General features: G+C 42.5%; 1 protein-coding gene across 6 annotated transcripts in view; it reads left to right on the forward strand.

The window, feature by feature from the left end:
* The window catches only part of slit2 (slit homolog 2 (Drosophila)), a 448,496-nt gene that overhangs the window by 20,903 nt on the left and 408,825 nt on the right, over positions 1–18,768 (forward strand). For all 6 annotated transcript variants that reach the window (XM_048546634.2, XM_059646918.1, XM_048546670.2 and 3 more), the window contains exon 4: positions 6,809–6,880. In XM_048546634.2, coding sequence (XP_048402591.1) covers positions 6,809–6,880 — 72 coding nt within the window. The remainder of the gene's footprint in view (positions 1–6,808; positions 6,881–18,768) is intronic.

Below are 18,768 nucleotides of genomic sequence, written 5' to 3' on the forward strand. Positions count from 1 at the left end.
AGAACTGTACACAGTACTCCAAAAGCAGCTTCAGTAATGTCTTGCACAACTTCAATGTGATGTCCCAACTCCTGTATTCAATGGTCGGAGCAATTAAGGCAAGCATGCTAAATGCCTTCTTACCTATCCTGTCTACATGTGATGAAGCTTTCAAAGAGCCTCAAGTCAAATGTTTGTCACATTCAGAATTTCTCCCAGACAAAAAGTGTTGGAACCACTGCCCGATTGTGATGAAGTCATATACAAAACCATTAACGCCGTGTCCCAAACCTACAGTCCCAGACTGCCTGTGCTGGGATATAACCAGCTTCCTGCCAGCACATGTATTGTTGTAGCCCAGTGTAACAGAGAGGATCGACCATGTCCTATATGTAAACTGTTGTTGTGTTAACAAGATCTGCAGCTTAGTTGTTGGAGCCATGTTCTGCATTTGAATAAATGGCCTTCTACTGAGAGTCGTACGAATGTTCAATTCTTAACTCATTTTGTCTTTATTACTTACATGCCACAGCGAAAAGACATTGTTTTTCTCTTCAAACCTCATTTCTCCCACAGTTTATGCCTGCCCAAGAAAAAAATCTGTACTATTGTAAAGTCCTCAGTGTCTGTCCTGTACTCTGGGTTGGGTTTTGCCTGACCTTTTTATGGCTGTTGATGTTGGAGTGAGGAATGGAGCCTGTTTGCATTGAGCAGTACCTTTTTACTAATTCAGATGGCAAGCTGCTGTTTGTTTTTCCCACATCTGTTTTGCGCTGGTTCTTTGTGACAATGTTTGCTGGATGTTGGCCCTTACACTTTCTCCTGAAATGAGAAGCCAGTTTAAACGGATGTTTCGAAATGTTAAAGACGCCCTCAGTTGATTGCTACCCCATGGATCCCCCCCACTAAAACTCCTCTGGCGCCACTTTTATTATTATCAGCCCACAATGCTTGGACTGTATTTCACAAAAAAAACACAGTCGCTGTCATCTGTCTGTAGTAGAAGACTGAAAAGCCCCACAATTTTCAAACTATGGCTTGATTGGATGTGCTTTATTGTTGAAATGGAACTGTCGATTTGGTTCTTCCAATTCTAATTCCAGATTTCCTCTGATCTCCAAGTAATTTTTCCTTCACTTTCCCTGAAAACAGTGACACTTGCTTAGGCACACTTCACAGATGACGGGAGCTCACCAAAATAGTTCCCATTATCTCTATCATCTTAACAGATTGACATTTCTGTTCAAGCTAAATGGTGATTTTTTTTGTCAGGTTGAACAAACCATCATAATCAGACCTGGTGATGTTGTGGTAAAATTATTGAATGAGCCTGCCAGAACCCCAGACTAACATCCTGGTGTATGGATTTGAATCTCACCATGACAGCTGGTGAACTTTGAATTCAGTAAGAAGTAAACAAATAGTAAAAAGTTAGCTTCATGATGACCATGTCGCCACTGTTGCTTGATGTAAACAAAATGATTAGGGAAGGAAACTGCCATCCTTACTTGAACTGGCATCAATTGTGATTTCAGATTCACAGCAAGGTGGTTGATACTTAGATAATAAAATGTGAGGCTGGATGAACACAGCAGGCCAAGCAGCATCTCAGGAGCACAAAAGCTGACGTTTCGGGCCTAGACCGTTCATCAGAGAGGGGGGTGGGGAGAGGGAACTGGAATAAGTAGGGAGAGAGGGGGAGGCGGACTGAAGATGGAGAGTAAAGAAGATAGGTGGAGAGAGTATAGGTGGGGAGGTAGGGAGGGGATAGGTCAGTCCAGGGAAGACGGACAGGTCAAGGAGGTGGGATGAGGTTAGTAGGTAGCTGGGGGTGCGGCTTGGGGTGGGAGGAAGGGATGGGTGAGAGGAAGAGCTGGTTAGGGAGGCAGAGACAGGTTGGACTGGTTTTGGGATGCAGTGGGTGGGGGGGATGAGCTGGGCTGGTTGTGTGGTGCAGTGGGGGGAGGGGACGAACTAGGCTGGTTTAGGGATGCAGTAGGGGAAGGGGAGATTTTGAAACTGGTGAAGTCCACATTGATACCATATGGCTGCAGGGTTCCCAGGCGGAATATGAGTTGCTGTTCCTGCAACCTTCGGGTGGCATCATTGTGGCAGTGCAGGAGGCCCATGATGGACATGTCATCTAGAGAATGGGAGGGGGAGTGGAAATGGTTTACAACTGGGAGGTGCATTTGTTTGTTGCGAACTGAGATGACATGTCCATCATGGGCCTCCTGCACTGCCACAATGATGCCACCCGAAGGTTGCAGGAACAGCAACTCATATTCCGCCTGGGAACCCTGCAGCCATATGGTATCAATGTGGACTTCACCAGTTTCAAAATCTCCCCTTCCCCTACTGCATCCCTAAACCAGCCTAGTTCGTCCCCTCCCCCCACTGCACCACACAACCAGCCCAGCTCTTCCCCCCTACCCAATGCATCCCAAAACCAGTCCAACCTGTCTCTGCCTCCCTAACCGGCTCTTCCTCTCACCCATCCCTTCCTCCCACCCCAAGCCGCACCCCCAGCTACCTACTAACCTCATCCCACCTCCTTGACCTGTCCGTCTTCCCTGGACTGACCTATCCCCTCCCTACCTCCCCACCTATACTCTCTCCACCTATCTTCTTTACTCTCCATCTTCGGTCCGCCTCCCCCTCTCTCCCTATTTATTCCAGTTCCCTCTCCCCATCCCCCTCTCTGATGAAGGGTCTAGGCCCGAAACGTCAGCTTTTGTGCTCCTGAGATGCTGTTTGGCCTGCTGTGTTCATCCAGCCTCACATTTTATTATCTTGGAATTCTCCAGCATCTGCAGTTCCCATTATCTCTGGTTGATACTTAACTTGTCTCTCGGCATTGAGGGATGGTCAATAAATACTGGCTTTGCCACTGATGCCCACATTCCATGAATAATTAAATCGCTTTCACTCTGGCTGACTCTTCCTTGGGACGTCAGTCCTTTACTAATTTATATCGGTGTTTTAGATGAGGGGTGAGAAATCCTGGTGGGTAAATTTGCAGATGATACAAAGATAGGTAGGCAAGTATGTTGTGAAGAGCAAATATGGAGGATGCAGATGCATATAAGTAACTTCAATGTGTGGGCAAACAAATGGAAGTTTGGTTACAATATGGGAAAACGTGAAGTTGCTCATTTTGGCAGGGAGAATATGAAATCAGAGCATTACTTAAGTGGAGAATGCCTGCAGAATTCCAATGTGTGGAGGAGTCTTTGTCTTCTATTGCATGAGTCACAAAAAGCTGCTATTCAAGTACAACAAGTAATTAGGAAAGCTAATGGAATGTTACAGGAGAACTTTAACATAAAGGATGTTCTGCTTCAGATATAAACGGCTTTGTGAATGTACATCTGGAGGACTGCGTGCAGTTTTTGTTTTGTTACATAAGGATGGATTTGAATGCATTAGAGGGAGTTCAGAGAAGGTTGGTATCTGGAATGAAGGGGGCATCCATGGGGAAATGTTAGCTTGGCGGTGCTTGTTTTACTGGAGTTTAGAGCATAGTTTAGGAGAATGACGGGTGACTTGAATTATATAAGATCCTGAATGGTCTTGATAAGGTGGATTTGGAAAGGATGTTTTCTCTTGTGGGTGAATTCCTGCACCAAGGGACACTGTTTCAAAGTAAGTGGCTGCCTTCTTTAGGATATAGGTGAGGAAAATTTTGGATTCTCTGAGCATTCAGAGAGATGGATAGATTCTTGTTCAATGAGGGTTATTCAAGGGAAACAGATTAGCCATGATCTTACTGAGTGCTAGCGTCAGCTTGAATAGCTATGTCTGTGCCTAATATGCATGTTTCCCACTGTAGCTTGGGACAATCAGACCAATTGAAAGCATTTTAAAACATATTTAACACACATCATGGAACATATTTGCACATTGACAGTGATGTCAGTGAAAGTATGATTGCAAAGTCATGAACCTGAACAAATAGGTCAGTCACATGCTGTGTGCTGTATCATGATTGGACAAGGATTAAGACTAACCTGGACCATCCCAAAAGAGATATTTATTTGAATTAATGCCCTCGAAACAGGATTCATAGAAAATCATATTTGTTTTTGAAATGTTGTCATATTGACCAATTAATGACGTACAAGCAAATCACAATGTTGAAACAACAGGGACCACTAAAACTCCAGATTCCTCCAAAATGCTGATTTGACCTGTGCAATAATTGAAATGTTGAGGTAGTTAGTGGTCCTTCAATTAATATGGAACCTTATTGAGTGGGTTCAAAATAAAGTTTAATTCACCAGTGGTCGTAAGGAAAGAATTGTTCAGGCTTCACTTTCTCATTAGTTGGGCCTCTCATCACCTCTCACTGGACTTTGTGGATTTCTGACTTGCTTGCCTGCCTACAGGGAACATTTTAACATTCTTTAATGCCTTGGGTAAATGCTGCAAGACCACCTTGTGGAATTGACAAGCTGTTATCATACCCTGGCCAAATATATAACACATTTTTCATTTTGATGCATATGTAGCACCTGCGTCCATTAGGGCTTGGACCTTCAATAAACACACAAAGCCAGCCTTTGACAGGCACCATATGAAACATATTAAGAACAGACATAATGTTCTTATTATATGAAAATGAGACAGTGGAACTCCTGGCGTGCCTCTGAGTACTCAACAAGAATGTTTAAAATGCAGAATCTTTTGCTCTTCAATTTACTTGCCATTCGCTTTATGTGGAGCTGATTGATCTCAAATGAGCAGCAGTTCTACATCTGACCTCAGCAAAAGGAAATGCCAGTCAGAGTCCTCACTTCTGGTTACAGCCAAGTGTATCCTGATTTGGTGAGCAAAGCATCAGGCTGTGTAATGATTGTTCTCTTGGTCAAGTTTTTTGCTGACATGGGGGGTATATACACCATTCCTTCATTCTCTGTACTGAGTAATACTGAAAGGGAGCAAGCATTGGATTACTGCTGCTACTGTAATGTTGCCCTACCTTTGATTTCCATGCCTTCCAGGACAATGGACCATTAAGAATGTGGGATTAGCCATTATGAATCACAGAAGGAAATAATTTGGCTCATTATATCTGCACAAAACTCCAATGAGCATTGCGACTTAGTACCATTTTCTTTCCTTTCTTTCCATATTCTTGCATATTCTTTCTTTTCAAATAATAAGCAGATTCCCTCTTGAAGTTGTCAACTAAACCTATCTCCACCACACTTCCAGGCCATGTATACAGGATTGTAATTGCTGATTGTGTCAAATAATTTTTTCTTACATTGCATTTTCTTCTTGTACAAACCCCTTTAACTCTGTTCTCTCTCATTCTGGGTCACTTTGTGGGCAGGAACAGTTTCTCCCAATCCGCATTATGCCCTGGTTTCAGAAATGGAGGATGTCACTCAGAGCAGTTACTGGATAGTACACAGTTAGCTGAATTGTCACCTTGAGAGGAGAAAATTGAACTATTAACAAGGTGATTCTTTTTCTCTTTGTTCACAGGATATGTGTATTGCTGGTTGTGCCAATGTTAATTGGCTTTGAAACCATGGTGGTGAGCTGCATTCTTAAATCACAGCAGTCCTTAGGATCTAGTGCTGTTAGGAAAAATGTTCCAACGTTTTGACCCAGTAACACTGAAAGAATGGCGATATAGTTCCAAGTCAGGATGGTGAGGCTTGGAAGGGATCATACTAGTGATGGCTTTTCTATGCATATACTGCCTTGGGCTAGTGAATCTTTTTATTCATTCAAGGGATGAGGGCATTACTGACTAGGCTGGCATTTATTGCCCATCCCTAATTACCTGGAGGGCAGTTAAGAGCCAATCACATTGCTGTGGGATTGGAGTCACATTGTGCCACATAGGCCAGACCAGATAGGGATGGCAGTTTCCTTCTCTAAAGGACATTCATGAACCAGGTGGGTTTTTCCTGACAGTCAACAATGGACTCATGGTCATCATTAGATTCTTAATTCCAGATATTTATTTAATTCAAATTCCACCACCTGCTATGGCAGGATTCGAACCTGGCTACCCAGAATGTTATCTGTGTCTCTGGATTAACAGTCCAGCGATAATACCACCAGGCCATTGTCTCCCCCATTTACCATTGCTTACCCTCTAGAGGGTAAAGATCACAGTTTAGGAAGATACTGTTGAAAGAACCTTGGTGAGTTGCTGCATTGCATCTCGTAGATGGTTTACGCTGCTGCCATTGTGCATCAGCGCTAAAGGTCATGGATGTTAAAAGTGGCAGATGGGATGCCAGTCAAGTGACCTGCTTCATCTTGGATGGTGTAAAGCTTCTCGAGTGTTTTTGGAGCTGCCTTCTTCTCCAAATGAGAGAAATAGTCCATCAGGTTCTTTACTTGTGCCGTGTAGATGATTGACATCTCTGGGGATTCAGGAGGTGAGTTACTTGCTGCAGAATTCAAAGCTTCTGATCTGCTCTTGTAATCACCCTATTTATATAGCTCATCCAGTTTTAGTTTCTAGTCAACTGTAACCCCAGGATGTTGATTGTAGGAATTTCAATACCGGTAACACCATTAAATGTCAAGTGGAGATGTTAGATTCTCTCTATTTGAAGTGGCCATTGCATGGCATTTGTGTGGCATAAATATTACTTGCCACTTATCAACCCAAGCCTGTGTATTGCACTGTTTGTGCTGCATTTGGACATGGATTTCTTTGGTATCTGAGGAATCACAAATGACACTGAACATTGTACAGTTGTCAGCAAATATCCTGATTTTTGACCTTATGATGATATACTTCTGTGTAATCATACATTGCTCATGGATCTTTGTCTTTTTACTTTCTGCCTCCCTCCAGCCGCCTGAATAGAAACAACCTACAGGTGTTGCCAGAGTTGCTTTTCCTGGGAACTCCGAAGCTCTACAGACTGTGAGTAATCAAGTTTTTATAAACCAGTCAAGTTTGGCAATGAAAAAGACACCTGGATGACTTCAGTGCTGTGTGCCTATTCCTGCACCACATTAGCATGGGTTTATTCTTGGTAACTTGCTTTTCAATCTAACCTAATATTGCAAATGGCCATGTAATTACAGATATTTTGTTCTTCGGCTGTCTGGAAAAGGAATTATTTTTGCTTAATTGTCACAGTTTTTCCGAATCCCTTAGAGCAGTTTTTCTGAAGACAACCAGTAGGATAGAGTTGTAATTTGTTTTGTGCTTTCTTACAAATCATAAATCAAAGTTAGAGCTTAAGCTCTGAGATATCCTCAGGCACTTTGAAGTGGGCAGATGTCGTCCTGATGGTAATTTAGAAGTGAAACAGTTCATTGTTAAGCCATTGAGAAGTGAGCAGCTTCAGAAAGGTACAGAAGGAAGGTCATGTTTGGTATGGTTTCATGTAGGAATAGTAAACTTGCCATGTCTAATGGGACATCACTGCTAAACTGAGAGTTAATTCAGGACTAATCTGTGGTTCATGCTACTTTCACTTCGCTACATGGAAATCCTGTTTTCATTTCAGAAATTCAGTTCTGAAATTTGAAAACTTTTTGACTTACTTAATGGATGAATGTTAGCTGCAACTGTGAAGAGGTCTGAATTTGTCCAGTGATGAGCAGTGATGATGTTGAAGAGCCTCTTTTAATTTTAGCAGTTTTGCTGAAAGTAACTGGATTAATCTCACAAAGAAAACCTGTAGGTTTACTTTCATTCTGTCATGTGCAATCCAAAGTGAAATTTAAACAAGTGATCACCTTAGTCTCCATTTCTTTATTCAATGAAGTGCAATGGTTTCTTTTAGAATTTCTGGAAGCAGGAATCTCGCATGCTTTGTTTCAAGATCCTCATTGATCTTCTAGCGTTTTGAAAAAAAATTTGAGTGATCAGGATGTCAGTTGCAATTTTTTCAAGTATTTAGATAAGTATATAAATCAATGTAACTAACAAATGTACACCAAATTTTCACAGACAGCTTTTAGCAGTTCATCTGTGTACTGAAAAATCATTTGGAATTACTTAGAGAAGATTTTTCTGCCATTAATAAATGAATTCTAATTGCAGACTATACTGGAACTGAGTTATAATATTCATAATGTCCCTGTTTTCCTCAAATATTGTCCCCATTTATTCGCCTGAAGAGGTTGACTCCTTCGCAAGGTTTGAAGCCTCCCATCCTTTTCGTTGTACAATACCTCACCTCAGCAACCATTTAGATACAGGGCAGAGATAATGGGAACTGCAGATGCTGGAGAATTCCAAGATAATAAAATGTGAGGCTGGATGCACACAGCAGGCCAAGCAGCATCTCAGGAGCACAAAAGCTGACGTTTCGGGCCTGGACCCTTCATCAGAGAGGGGGATGGGGAGAGGGAACTGGAATAAATAGGGAGAGAGGGGGAGGCGGACCGAAGATGGAGAGTAAAGAAGATAGGTGGAGAGAGTATAGGTGGGGAGGTAGGGAGGGGATAGGTCAGTCCAGGGAAGACGAACAGGTCAAGGAGGTGGGATGAGGTTAGTAGGTAGATGGGGCTGCGGCTTGGGGTGGGAGGAAGGGATGGGTGAGAGGAAGAACCGGTTAGGGAGGCAGAGACAGGTTGGACTGGTTTTGGGATGCACTGGGTGGGGGGGAAGAGCTGGGCTGGTTGTGTGGTGCAGTGGGGGGAGGGGACGAACTAGGCTGGTTTAGGGATGCAGTAGGAGAAGGGGAGATTTTGAAACTGGTGAAGTCCACATTGATACCATATGGCTGCAGGGTTCCCAGGCGGAATATGAGTTGCTGTTCCTGCAACCTTCGGGTGGCATCATTGTGGCAGTGCAGGAGGCCCCTGCACTGCCACAATGATGCCACCCGAAGGTTGCAGGAACAGCAACTCATATTCCGCCTGGGAACCCTGCAGCCATATGGTATCAATGTGGACTTCACCAGTTTCAAAATCTCCCCTTCTCCTACTGCATCCCTAAACCAGCCTAGTTCGTCCCCTCCCCCCACTGCACCACACAACCAGCCCAGCTCTTCCCCCCCACCCAGTGCATCCCAAAACCAGTCCAACCTGTCTCTGCCTCCCTAACCGGTTCTTCCTCTCACCCATCCCTTCCTCCCACCCCAAGCCGCACCCCCATCTACCTACTAACCTCATCCCACCTCCTTGACCTGTCCGTCTTCCCTGGACTGACCTATCCCCTCCCTACCTCCCCACCTATACTCTCTCCACCTATCTTCTTTACTCTCCATCTTCGGTCCGCCTCCCCCTCTCTCCCTATTTATTCCAGTTCCCTCTCCCCATCCCCCTCTCTGATGAAGGGTCTAGGCCCGAAACGTCAGCTTTTGTGCTCCTGAGATGCTGCTTGGCCTACTGTGTGCATCCAGCCTCACATTTTATTATCTTAGATACAGGGCAGTCAGCTTAGTCATAAAGTTATCACTTAACTCTGACTTCTGCTTACCAGACCAAATATTGGTGGAGTTTGAGGGTGGTGTTGAAAGACGCGAGGTTGATAGTCACATATGTAGCAGTTCAGCATGTGAACATTGTCTAGACACTTCCTTTATTCACCCTGCCCAGATCTTTTACTGTAGAATGTAGAATTTCTCTGCTGACTGCTTCAGAAAACAGTGACTGACAGAGCCGTGTTTAGTGCATTTAGTTCCCACTATTCCTGTACTGATAAAGAATCTGCTTGAGTTCACTCAGATCAGTGTGAATTACATTAGTATGATCTGAATTGATAAAGCCTACTCTTGAGATATCAGATCTGTGTGCAAATATGCCTTGCTCACAAGTAGGAGTGGAATTTCCCTTTTTTACTTTCATTTATCTTTTTGTATTTATTGTGACGACATTTGAGATGCTAAGGCTCAATCTTCAATTAAAAAAAATTACTCGGAGGTAATGCACGTTAGAGAATCCAGCTCCTGTTCCATTTTCTTTTAGTGTGGGGTCACTCTATTTATCCATAGAACTGAAGGTGATATAGTCACAAGCCACCAGCACCAATGAGATACAGTATTTAAAAAAAATCATACAAAGGTATTTGTACCTATGGTACAGAAAGCTGTGGATTTGAGTAATTCACGAGGTCTTGAACTCATAACTCATATTGTCATGCCAGTATATTGCTAAAGGAGTTATCAGTAAAGGTGCATTGTTGGATGTGCTGCTGCTCATAAGAGACACTCAGTCCCTGTTTCCTGCTGAATTGGAAGTTTGAACTCCAATAACGTTGGTCAAAAGAACTGTGGAACCTCCTTGCTGCCTGATGAACATTCTCCCTCAATTTATAAGAAGAAAATGAAAAACAACTGATTTGGTAACTCACTTGCTGTCTACTACTAGAAGGTGCTGGTATAGACCGCATTTGGCTTCATAACATTTAGTTGCATTCAGTTTCAGAGCAAAAGGGACTTACACTGAAATATGTGAAGCACTTTATGTCTCTGTGTGAAAAAGCCCAACATAATGCAATAAGTTTTGCATTATTTTGTAAATTGAATATTTGCAATAATATAGTTTACTGCAATACCTTATTGGAAATTGTGCTGGCCCATCTCTGACTTGTTTGGATCACAGATCAAAAAGAGCTTATGAAGACTTTCAGCTGTTTGCCAGACTGAGATCAAAAAAGCATTGTTGATTACAATTTCCAGTTAGTCTCCAAATATCACCACTGTCAATGATAGTCTGCAGAAACTGGCTGAGCAGAATAACTGTACATTATAAATTGATATTTTAAACTTTGAACCACTGAGCTCTGGCAGCTATATTCTTTATCCAGCCCTACTGTAAATAATTTAAATTTGAGCTTTTTAAAGTTATGTTACTGTCTGAGGAAATTTCCATTAAGGTAGGCTGCTAGATAGTATTTTGTATTTCAATAAAAATTCATATGAATCACTTCATCCACAGAGATAACCGTATTTATTGTGTTGTTCTTATTTTCTGACTGCATTTAATTTTTAGAGATATTGACGGTCTTTAACCCTAAGAAAGAAATAGGCCCATTCATAACCTTACATCTTGCTCAGTATGTAGCTGTTATGCACCAGAATGCATTGTGGTGGTCTATTCAGGGCTTTTATCGTACATGATAATAAAGTGTGAAGCTAGATGAACACAGCAGGCCAAGCAGCATCTCAGGAGCACAAAAGCTGACGTTTCGGTCCTGGACCCTTCGTCAGAGAGGAGGATAGGGAGAGGGTTCTGGAATAAATAGGGAGAGAGGGGGAGGCGGACCGAAGATGGAGAGAAAAGAAGATAGGTGGAGAGGAAGGTATAGGTGGGGAGGTAGGGAGGGGATAGGTCAGTCCAGGGAAGACAGACAGGTCAAGGAGGTGGGATGAGGTTAGTAGGTAGGAAATGGAGGTACGGCTTGAGGTGGGAGGAAGGGATGGGTGAGAGGAAGAACAGGTTAGGGAAGCAGAGACAGGCTGGGCTGGTTTTGGGATGCAGTGGGGGGAGGGGACGAACTGGGCTGGTTTTGGGATGCGGTGGGGGGGCGGGGAGATTTTGAAACTGGTGAAGTCCACATTGATACCATTGGGCTGCAGGGTTCCCAAGCGGAATATGAGTTGCTGTTCCTGCAACCTGCTGCTTGGCCTGCTGTGTTCATCCAGCTTCACACTTTGTTATCTTGGCTTCTCCAGCATCTGCAGTTCCCATTATCTCTTTTATCATACATGTTTCTGCAGCATTGTGATGTACTGTTGGTGACAATGATCCTGTTAATAAGTAAACAGCCTAAATCCTGCTGTTCTTTTTTCAGTGGCTATGTTTCCATCACTAGAATTTAATTATTCCCAAGATGAATTAATAATGTCCTGAATAATCTATGTGGTTTCAGTTAGACTAAGATGAAATTTTTAAAAAGCTACACTTACTTTGTCTTCGTCCAATGCTAAATTTAAGTTTTTGGATCATTTGATGTCATTGGATGATCTTCACAAGAGCTGAGTTGAATCTCCACTCTTCAGTGTATATTGTGTGCTCCAGCACATTACTGTTTTGGAAGTGAAATGTGTACTCCAAACAGGCAGAACTAGTAAGAAATGCACTCTGTGCAGATTGACACAAACTGACCTGACTCTGGTTTTCCCCAATTAATGCATGTTGGCTCATTGCCTTCTGAGAGCGCTCCACAGCACAATATTCATTTTCTGAATTGAAAGTACTTGTGAATGTTGGTGAACTGTTTTGTTAACTCATGAAGGTAGCCAGCTTCACGCAAGAGTCTCGGTATCAAATGTGATCAGTTAATTTACCATGGGAGGCATCATCATCAACAATCTGTTATTGTATACATCCATGAAGACTGTGTTTCAGAGCTGAATCCCTCATGACAGGGTGGCAGGATGGAGAATTGGAGTGGCAATTTTTATTGTCCTGTCTTTTGTCTCATAAGGCTGTAATTTGTCCTACAGTTCTTCACCAGGGTTTGAACAGGTGGAGATTTGATACCTACATAGCTATAGCTCAGGTCTCTGTGGCTGAACTTCCATTGGTGATAGAAAGATAACCATAGCTGATAGGCTGCCCATTATATACCCTGCCCAGTTATCGGTGGAAATAACCAATCAACAAGGTATATAGCAGGTAACCAACTTGTTTTCAATTACCCCTGTGAGCCTACAATATCAGAAACTTTACTGCTGTGGGGGAGATGGAAGACTTCAGTGTAAAGGAGAGCGGAAAGAAACTGAAATATTAAATTTCTGTTTCCAGGGGTTATTATAGAACAGACCATGAAATCAAGCTTCTATGTGTATGCAAGACTAATACAGATGTTTGACGCTTAGTTCGGTAGTATTACTAAATCTGTATTTCTTCTGTCGTATGTACTACTCTTTAACCTTGTGTGAAATGGATTTTAATTCAACAGCTTAAGTAGCGTAGCAAATTATAATACTACTGATAATCAACGCCTTGAATAGCCACTGTAGAGAGAAATGCTACTCAAAAGAAAATAATTCAGAATAATTAAAATGCTTTCCAGTCTGCTTAAACTACTTCTAAAGGAAACTTAGATAAGAAAACACAAATTGTACTGTATTTTATTTCAGAAAACATGCCTATCAAAAGCTCCTGTAGTGTTTTCTCAGGTTGTACACTGCATGCCAAGAATGAGTAGCATTTTGTGACATTCCGTTCTACTCTCTGGTAAATTATTTTATTTCTTCATCAAAATATCCCCGAATCATAGATTGGGGATGATTAACAGGTTGATCCCTTTGTACACATGTACCTGAAAGTGACTTGAAGAGGAGTGATCTGTCTTCATATCAAACTGTTTCATGCAATCCTATCAATAGTCTATAAGTTACAGGTGAATGGTTTCTTTTGTGTCTATTTATTTGGCATGGAAAAACAATGTGAGAAACAGTGTGAGATGTGAAATATGTATTATTAGTTACAGTTGGTCACTAACAGCAACCAATGGATTTTTTTTCCATTTTTACTATCTGCCATGAGGCTTCTTTTAAACAGCTATATAAGCTGGAAACATCACAGACTTAGGGCAAGGTATTTGTTCTGTAACAGTAGTATGGTCACAGCTGTGTTTGCAGGGCTCAGAGACCAGTTCAAATATCATTACCACAATTTGTACTACTCACCATGCTGCTACTTTTTAATCCCAACTACCTGCTGAGCTATGACTAGGACTGTACTACAATATTGTTGCATGTGACAGCGATAGAGCCTACATCATGGGTGCTATGCTACAGTTTAGATTTGCCTGCTTGGTGTGCAGAGCAGAAGCTTATCTGTGCCCAATATTTCAATGAAGTGCAGGTACATATATCATTAGTCTTGTAGGCAACCTTTACCCTCTTGGTACTAGTCAGGGAAGTAATTTGAAATCAAGGTCTTATTTTATTTCATGCTGACACTTTGTACAAACCAGATGAGTTCACATTGTTCAACACCAGTAGATGGATTTTTTTAACATATTTTCATACTAACAACATAGAGCCCAGATCCATCTTCATCCCATTATTGGGCTCCATACCTTTTTTGTGCGGGATAAGAAGACAACGGAAACATGGTTTTTATTAGTCACAGAAATCAAAACAATGCCTTTGGTAACAATAAAGACTCTTCAAAAGTAAGTAATCGAGTAACTTATAAGTCCAAATTTGTTTCTTACTCATAATGCTGATATATAATAGAGTGAAATCTGTATTTCTGCAATTCTGCTTTAGTGAAGTAGGACCAATGTTCTTACTTGGTTGAGCGTGTGCATAATGGTACAGTGGCCTAGAAAATCCTGTGTAAGTCTTGTTCTAAGTACAATTGTATGTATGCAGCCACACAAAAGAATTTTAACAGGCCTGTGCTTTGTAAAAAAACTGACTACTTACAATGTTAAAGGGGTCATTGACTGGTACCTGGTATATCTGAGTCATTATCTTGCACCAGACCTTCTTGGGGATGAAGCGTGTCTGCATCCCAAATAAGGCCTCTGATGTAGAAAAATATAGGTTGAAGGATTCTATGTGAGCAGTTCCGTGCATCTGCCCCTAAAAATGTACGAGTGTAGGTTAATGACGGTCTATTTAGTCAGACTAGGTGTATCATGCTATTAAAGAGCAGAAGCATATCCAGTCTTCCAAAGCATGATTGGATAACAAAGAAATCATAATGTATTTTATGACTCGAAAGGCTTGAAACGTTAGCCTGCTACCTCTCCACGGATGCTGCCTGATCTGTTGTGATTTGCAGCAATTTTTGTTTTCAGTCAAGCGTTTTAACATAACCATTCATAGCTACGATAGCTGATCAAAAGAATATTGAAGGAAATTCTGACTGTCGTGTGTTTGAACAGAAGAGACACAGGTGTTTAGAATCATCCAGCTACATATTTCACCAGCTTAACTTTTTTGAGGTGCATTATTTTAATTTCCTCAAGACTAATACTGCAACTAGTATCTTTAACACAGCAAGTTGAGTTACCATTGCAACTGGATGTATCTCATATATTGTCTGTAATGTTTTTATTGGCCCTCATCCAAAAATTCCATTCATGTGGTTCATTAAAGGGCAGAATTCTGTATCAGCCAGGGTTTGCATCTTGCACATTTATGCAACAGCAGTGCGACTCTGTTTTATTGCGTGCAGTAGTCTGATGTACGTCAACCTGGTAACTTAGAACAAACACGGCCCATGTTAGTAGGCATATAAAAATAATTCAAGCTAACCCTCCACTTTGAGAAGAACAGCAGGGTAAGGGCCAGGTTTTCTTGGCAGTGCTGACAACTTCTTAGAAACCAGATGAAAATTCTGCAGCATAAGCCTTTTTTACAGAGCTACTTAAAAACAAAACAGGTAATGTAATAATAATCTCGACACACTGAAGATTTTGTGGATGTGAGCAGTGAATAATTGAAAAATTTTCTGAATTATGATTTAGAAGAGTGAAAGAGAAGTAATTTTACGAGAAGGATATCTGTTATGTTTGTATTTGACCTCTTGGTTAACTTGTTGATTTGTGGGCATTGGAAGTAGGTATTAATTTTCTTTTTTGGTAAGTGATTTGTTTGCTGCAGTGGTGTTGAGTAATACCTCATTCATATTTACAATGTAGCACTATAATAGAGAAACAGGAAAGTCATTTTTCAGCATGATTATTTGCCCCAGTGGTAATTTCTTTAATTTAATATTTCCAAATACTTGAAGCTGAACCACACAGACCACAAGAGATTAAATACTGATTTAAGTTGAATAGGGGAAGGTCTGGGGAAATATATTCATTCTTTCAGTCTCTGTTAGTGTGCGTGTGTGTGTGTGTGTGTGTGTGTGTGTGTGTGTGTCTGTGTGTGTGTGTGTGTGTGTGTGTGTGTGTGTGTGCGCGTGCGCGCGTGTATGTGCGTGTGCGTGTGCTTGTGTGTGTGCTTGTATGTGTGCATGTGTGTGTGCAACTTATGACACAGTGGAGAAGGAAAATGTGTCTCAGAGCATAACAAAAACAACCTCAGATATTTCGTGCTTCATTTCCCCATTTAGTTTAATTTTTGATATTGCTGTTAAATTTTGCATTCTCTGTTTCTCTGCTGGGTTATAACTATCCTGCTGAGAATGTGGCTAATGAAAAGATATGAATAAAAGTCATTTCTTTAATTAATTAGGTGCAGAGCTGGATGAACACAGCAGGCCAAGCAGCATCTTAGCAGCAGGAAGGCAGACATTTCGAGCCTAGACACTTCTTCAGAAATGAGGGAGGGGAAGGGGATTCTGAAATAAATAGGGAGAGAGGGGGAGGCGGATAGGAGATGGATAGAGGAGAAGATAGGTGGAGAGGAGACAGACAGGTCAAAGAGGCGGGGATGGAGCCAGTAGAGGTGAGTGTAGGTGGGGAGGTAGGGAGGGCTGGAGTGGACGAGGGGCATTCTGTTTTGGTTGTTATTGCGGGGAGGGGGTGTGAGGGATGAGTTGCGGGAAATGCAGGAGACATGGTCGAGGGTATCCCCCTCATCCTCACGTACCACCCCACCAACCTTTGGATCCAACGCATCATCATCCTACACTTCAGCCATCTGCAATACGACCCCACCACCAAAGACATTTTTCCCTCCCCACCCTTATCTGTTTTCTAGAGGGACCACTCTCTCCCTTATCTGCTCCACACTCCCCTTCAGCCCCACCGCGCCCGGTACTTTCCCCTGCAGCTGCAGGAAGTGCTACACCTGCTCCTACACCTCCCCCCTCACCCCCATCCCAGGCCCCAAGAAGACTTTCCACATCAAGCAGATGTTCACCTACACATCTGCTAATGTGGTATACTGCATCTGCTGTTCCCGTTGTGGCCTCCTTGACTTCGGGGAAACGAAGCAGAGGTTTGGGGACTGTTTTGCAGAACACCTATGCTCAGTTCGCACTGAACAATTGCACCTCCCAGTTGCGAACCACTTCAACTAGCCCCCCCCATTCCTTAGACGACATGTCCATCCTGGGCCTCCTGCAGTGCCACAGCAATGCCACCTGCAGGTTGCAGGAACAGCAACTCATATTCCACTTGGGAACCCTACAGCCCAATGGTATCAATGTGGACTTCACAAGCTACAAGATCTCCCCTCCCCCTCCTGGATCTCAAAACCAATCCAGCTCGACCCGCCTCTCGAACCTGTCCTTCCTCCCACCTATCCCCTCCTCCCACCTCAAGCCCCATCCTCATCTCCTACCTACTGACCTCACCCCACTCCCTTGACCTCTCCATCCTTCCTGGACTGACCTATCTCTTCCCTACCTCCCCACATACACTCATCTTTACTGGATCCAACCCCACGTATTTAACCTGTCTGTCTCCTCTCCACCTATCTTCCCCTCTATCCATCTTCTATCCACCTCCCCCTCTGTCCCTATTTATTTCAGAACCCCCTTCCCCTCCCTCAGTTCTGAAGAAGGGTCTAGGGCTGAAAGGTCAGCTTTCCTGCTGCTTGGCCTGCTGTGTTCATCCAGCTCTGCACCTTGTTATCTCAGATTCTCCAGCATTTGCAATTCCTGCTATCTCTTTAATTAATTAGCTTTGATTCCTTTCCTTCCCTTCATTATCAACTCTTAGCCAATAATAAGCATAATTTTCCCTCACATTTGTTGGAGAGGTAAACTCTTTCCATGTTTCAGGTTCTTGGTCAGTAGGAGAATCAGGAGATACAGGGAAAGGGCAAAAGAATGAGATGTGAGAAATATCAGACCAACCATGATCCTATTGCATGGCAGAGCAGGCTCGAGGTGTTCTTGTTCCTGTTTCTTGTGGTCTTATAATCTTTGTGTCCATGGAGTTAGCTTGTGTGCTGTAATATTTCCTGTTGCCCTCTTCTGAAATGTGTAGTTTTCACCTGGTACTCTCCTTGTCCGGATACATTGCTCTTTGACACAGCAAATTATATTACTAATTGCAAGAACAATCTGCCTCAGCACATTTTTTTAGTTGAGAAAAAGCAGAGTTAATGTTTCAGGTCCTGTTTCAGTTCTGAGGAAGGGTCACTGGACCAGAGATGTTTAACCCTGTTTTTTCCTTCACAGATGCTGCCAGACCTGTTGAGCTCTTTCAGCATCTTTGTATTTACAGCATCCACTGTTCTTTCAGTTTTAATTTCAGTTCTTTTTTGTAGCTACCTTAAAGTGCATCCTGTAAGTGCCATATTCATAGCCAGCTGATTTCGCAGTACAGCTGCCCTACCCAAGTCTAGAACTTCTTAAAAAGCACATTGTTCATAGCCTGCTGATTACTCACGTGAAGCAAATGGATTTTGACCGTTTAATTTGCCTTGTTGGATCACAGCTCAGTGAATGTTGTTTTCTGCTTAGCTGTGTTGCATCGCTCCAAATATTTGACCTGAAACACTGAAACTCTGCCTTTTTGGGAGTCTGTGTTGTCTCAGCCATGCATCCTGTAGGAGCGACAACTTCCAGCGAGGGAGACAGTGGCACTATTACATGCAGGCTGTGACTCCATAGAGTAGATGTGCCAAGTGGTTGCAAGATCAGAGATCCTCTGGAAATGTACCAATATTGTGAGAACGCAGCAGTTATATATACAAGTGCTCCAAACCTGGAAATAGGTTGAGTGGTTAACTGATTTGAACAAAATCTGATTGCATTGGAAGGAGAATAATACGCTGAGCCAACTGCCTGTTTCATCAACACCCTTCCTTCCTTAATTCAAGGGATTGTTACTGAGTGGCCACTGGAATTCTCCATGGTCAATGCTGTTTAAGGTTTCCATGCTTTCATAATGGCAGATTTCAGATTTCTTCTGCTGACTTTCTCACCCCATGATGAAATGGTGTACTGAACCTAATGTGTTCATCCCTGTACCATGCGCTG

The sequence above is a fragment of the Stegostoma tigrinum genome, chromosome 1 (assembly GCF_030684315.1).
Source record: "Stegostoma tigrinum isolate sSteTig4 chromosome 1, sSteTig4.hap1, whole genome shotgun sequence".
In the NCBI taxonomy this organism is placed as follows: domain Eukaryota; kingdom Metazoa; phylum Chordata; class Chondrichthyes; order Orectolobiformes; family Stegostomatidae; genus Stegostoma; species Stegostoma tigrinum.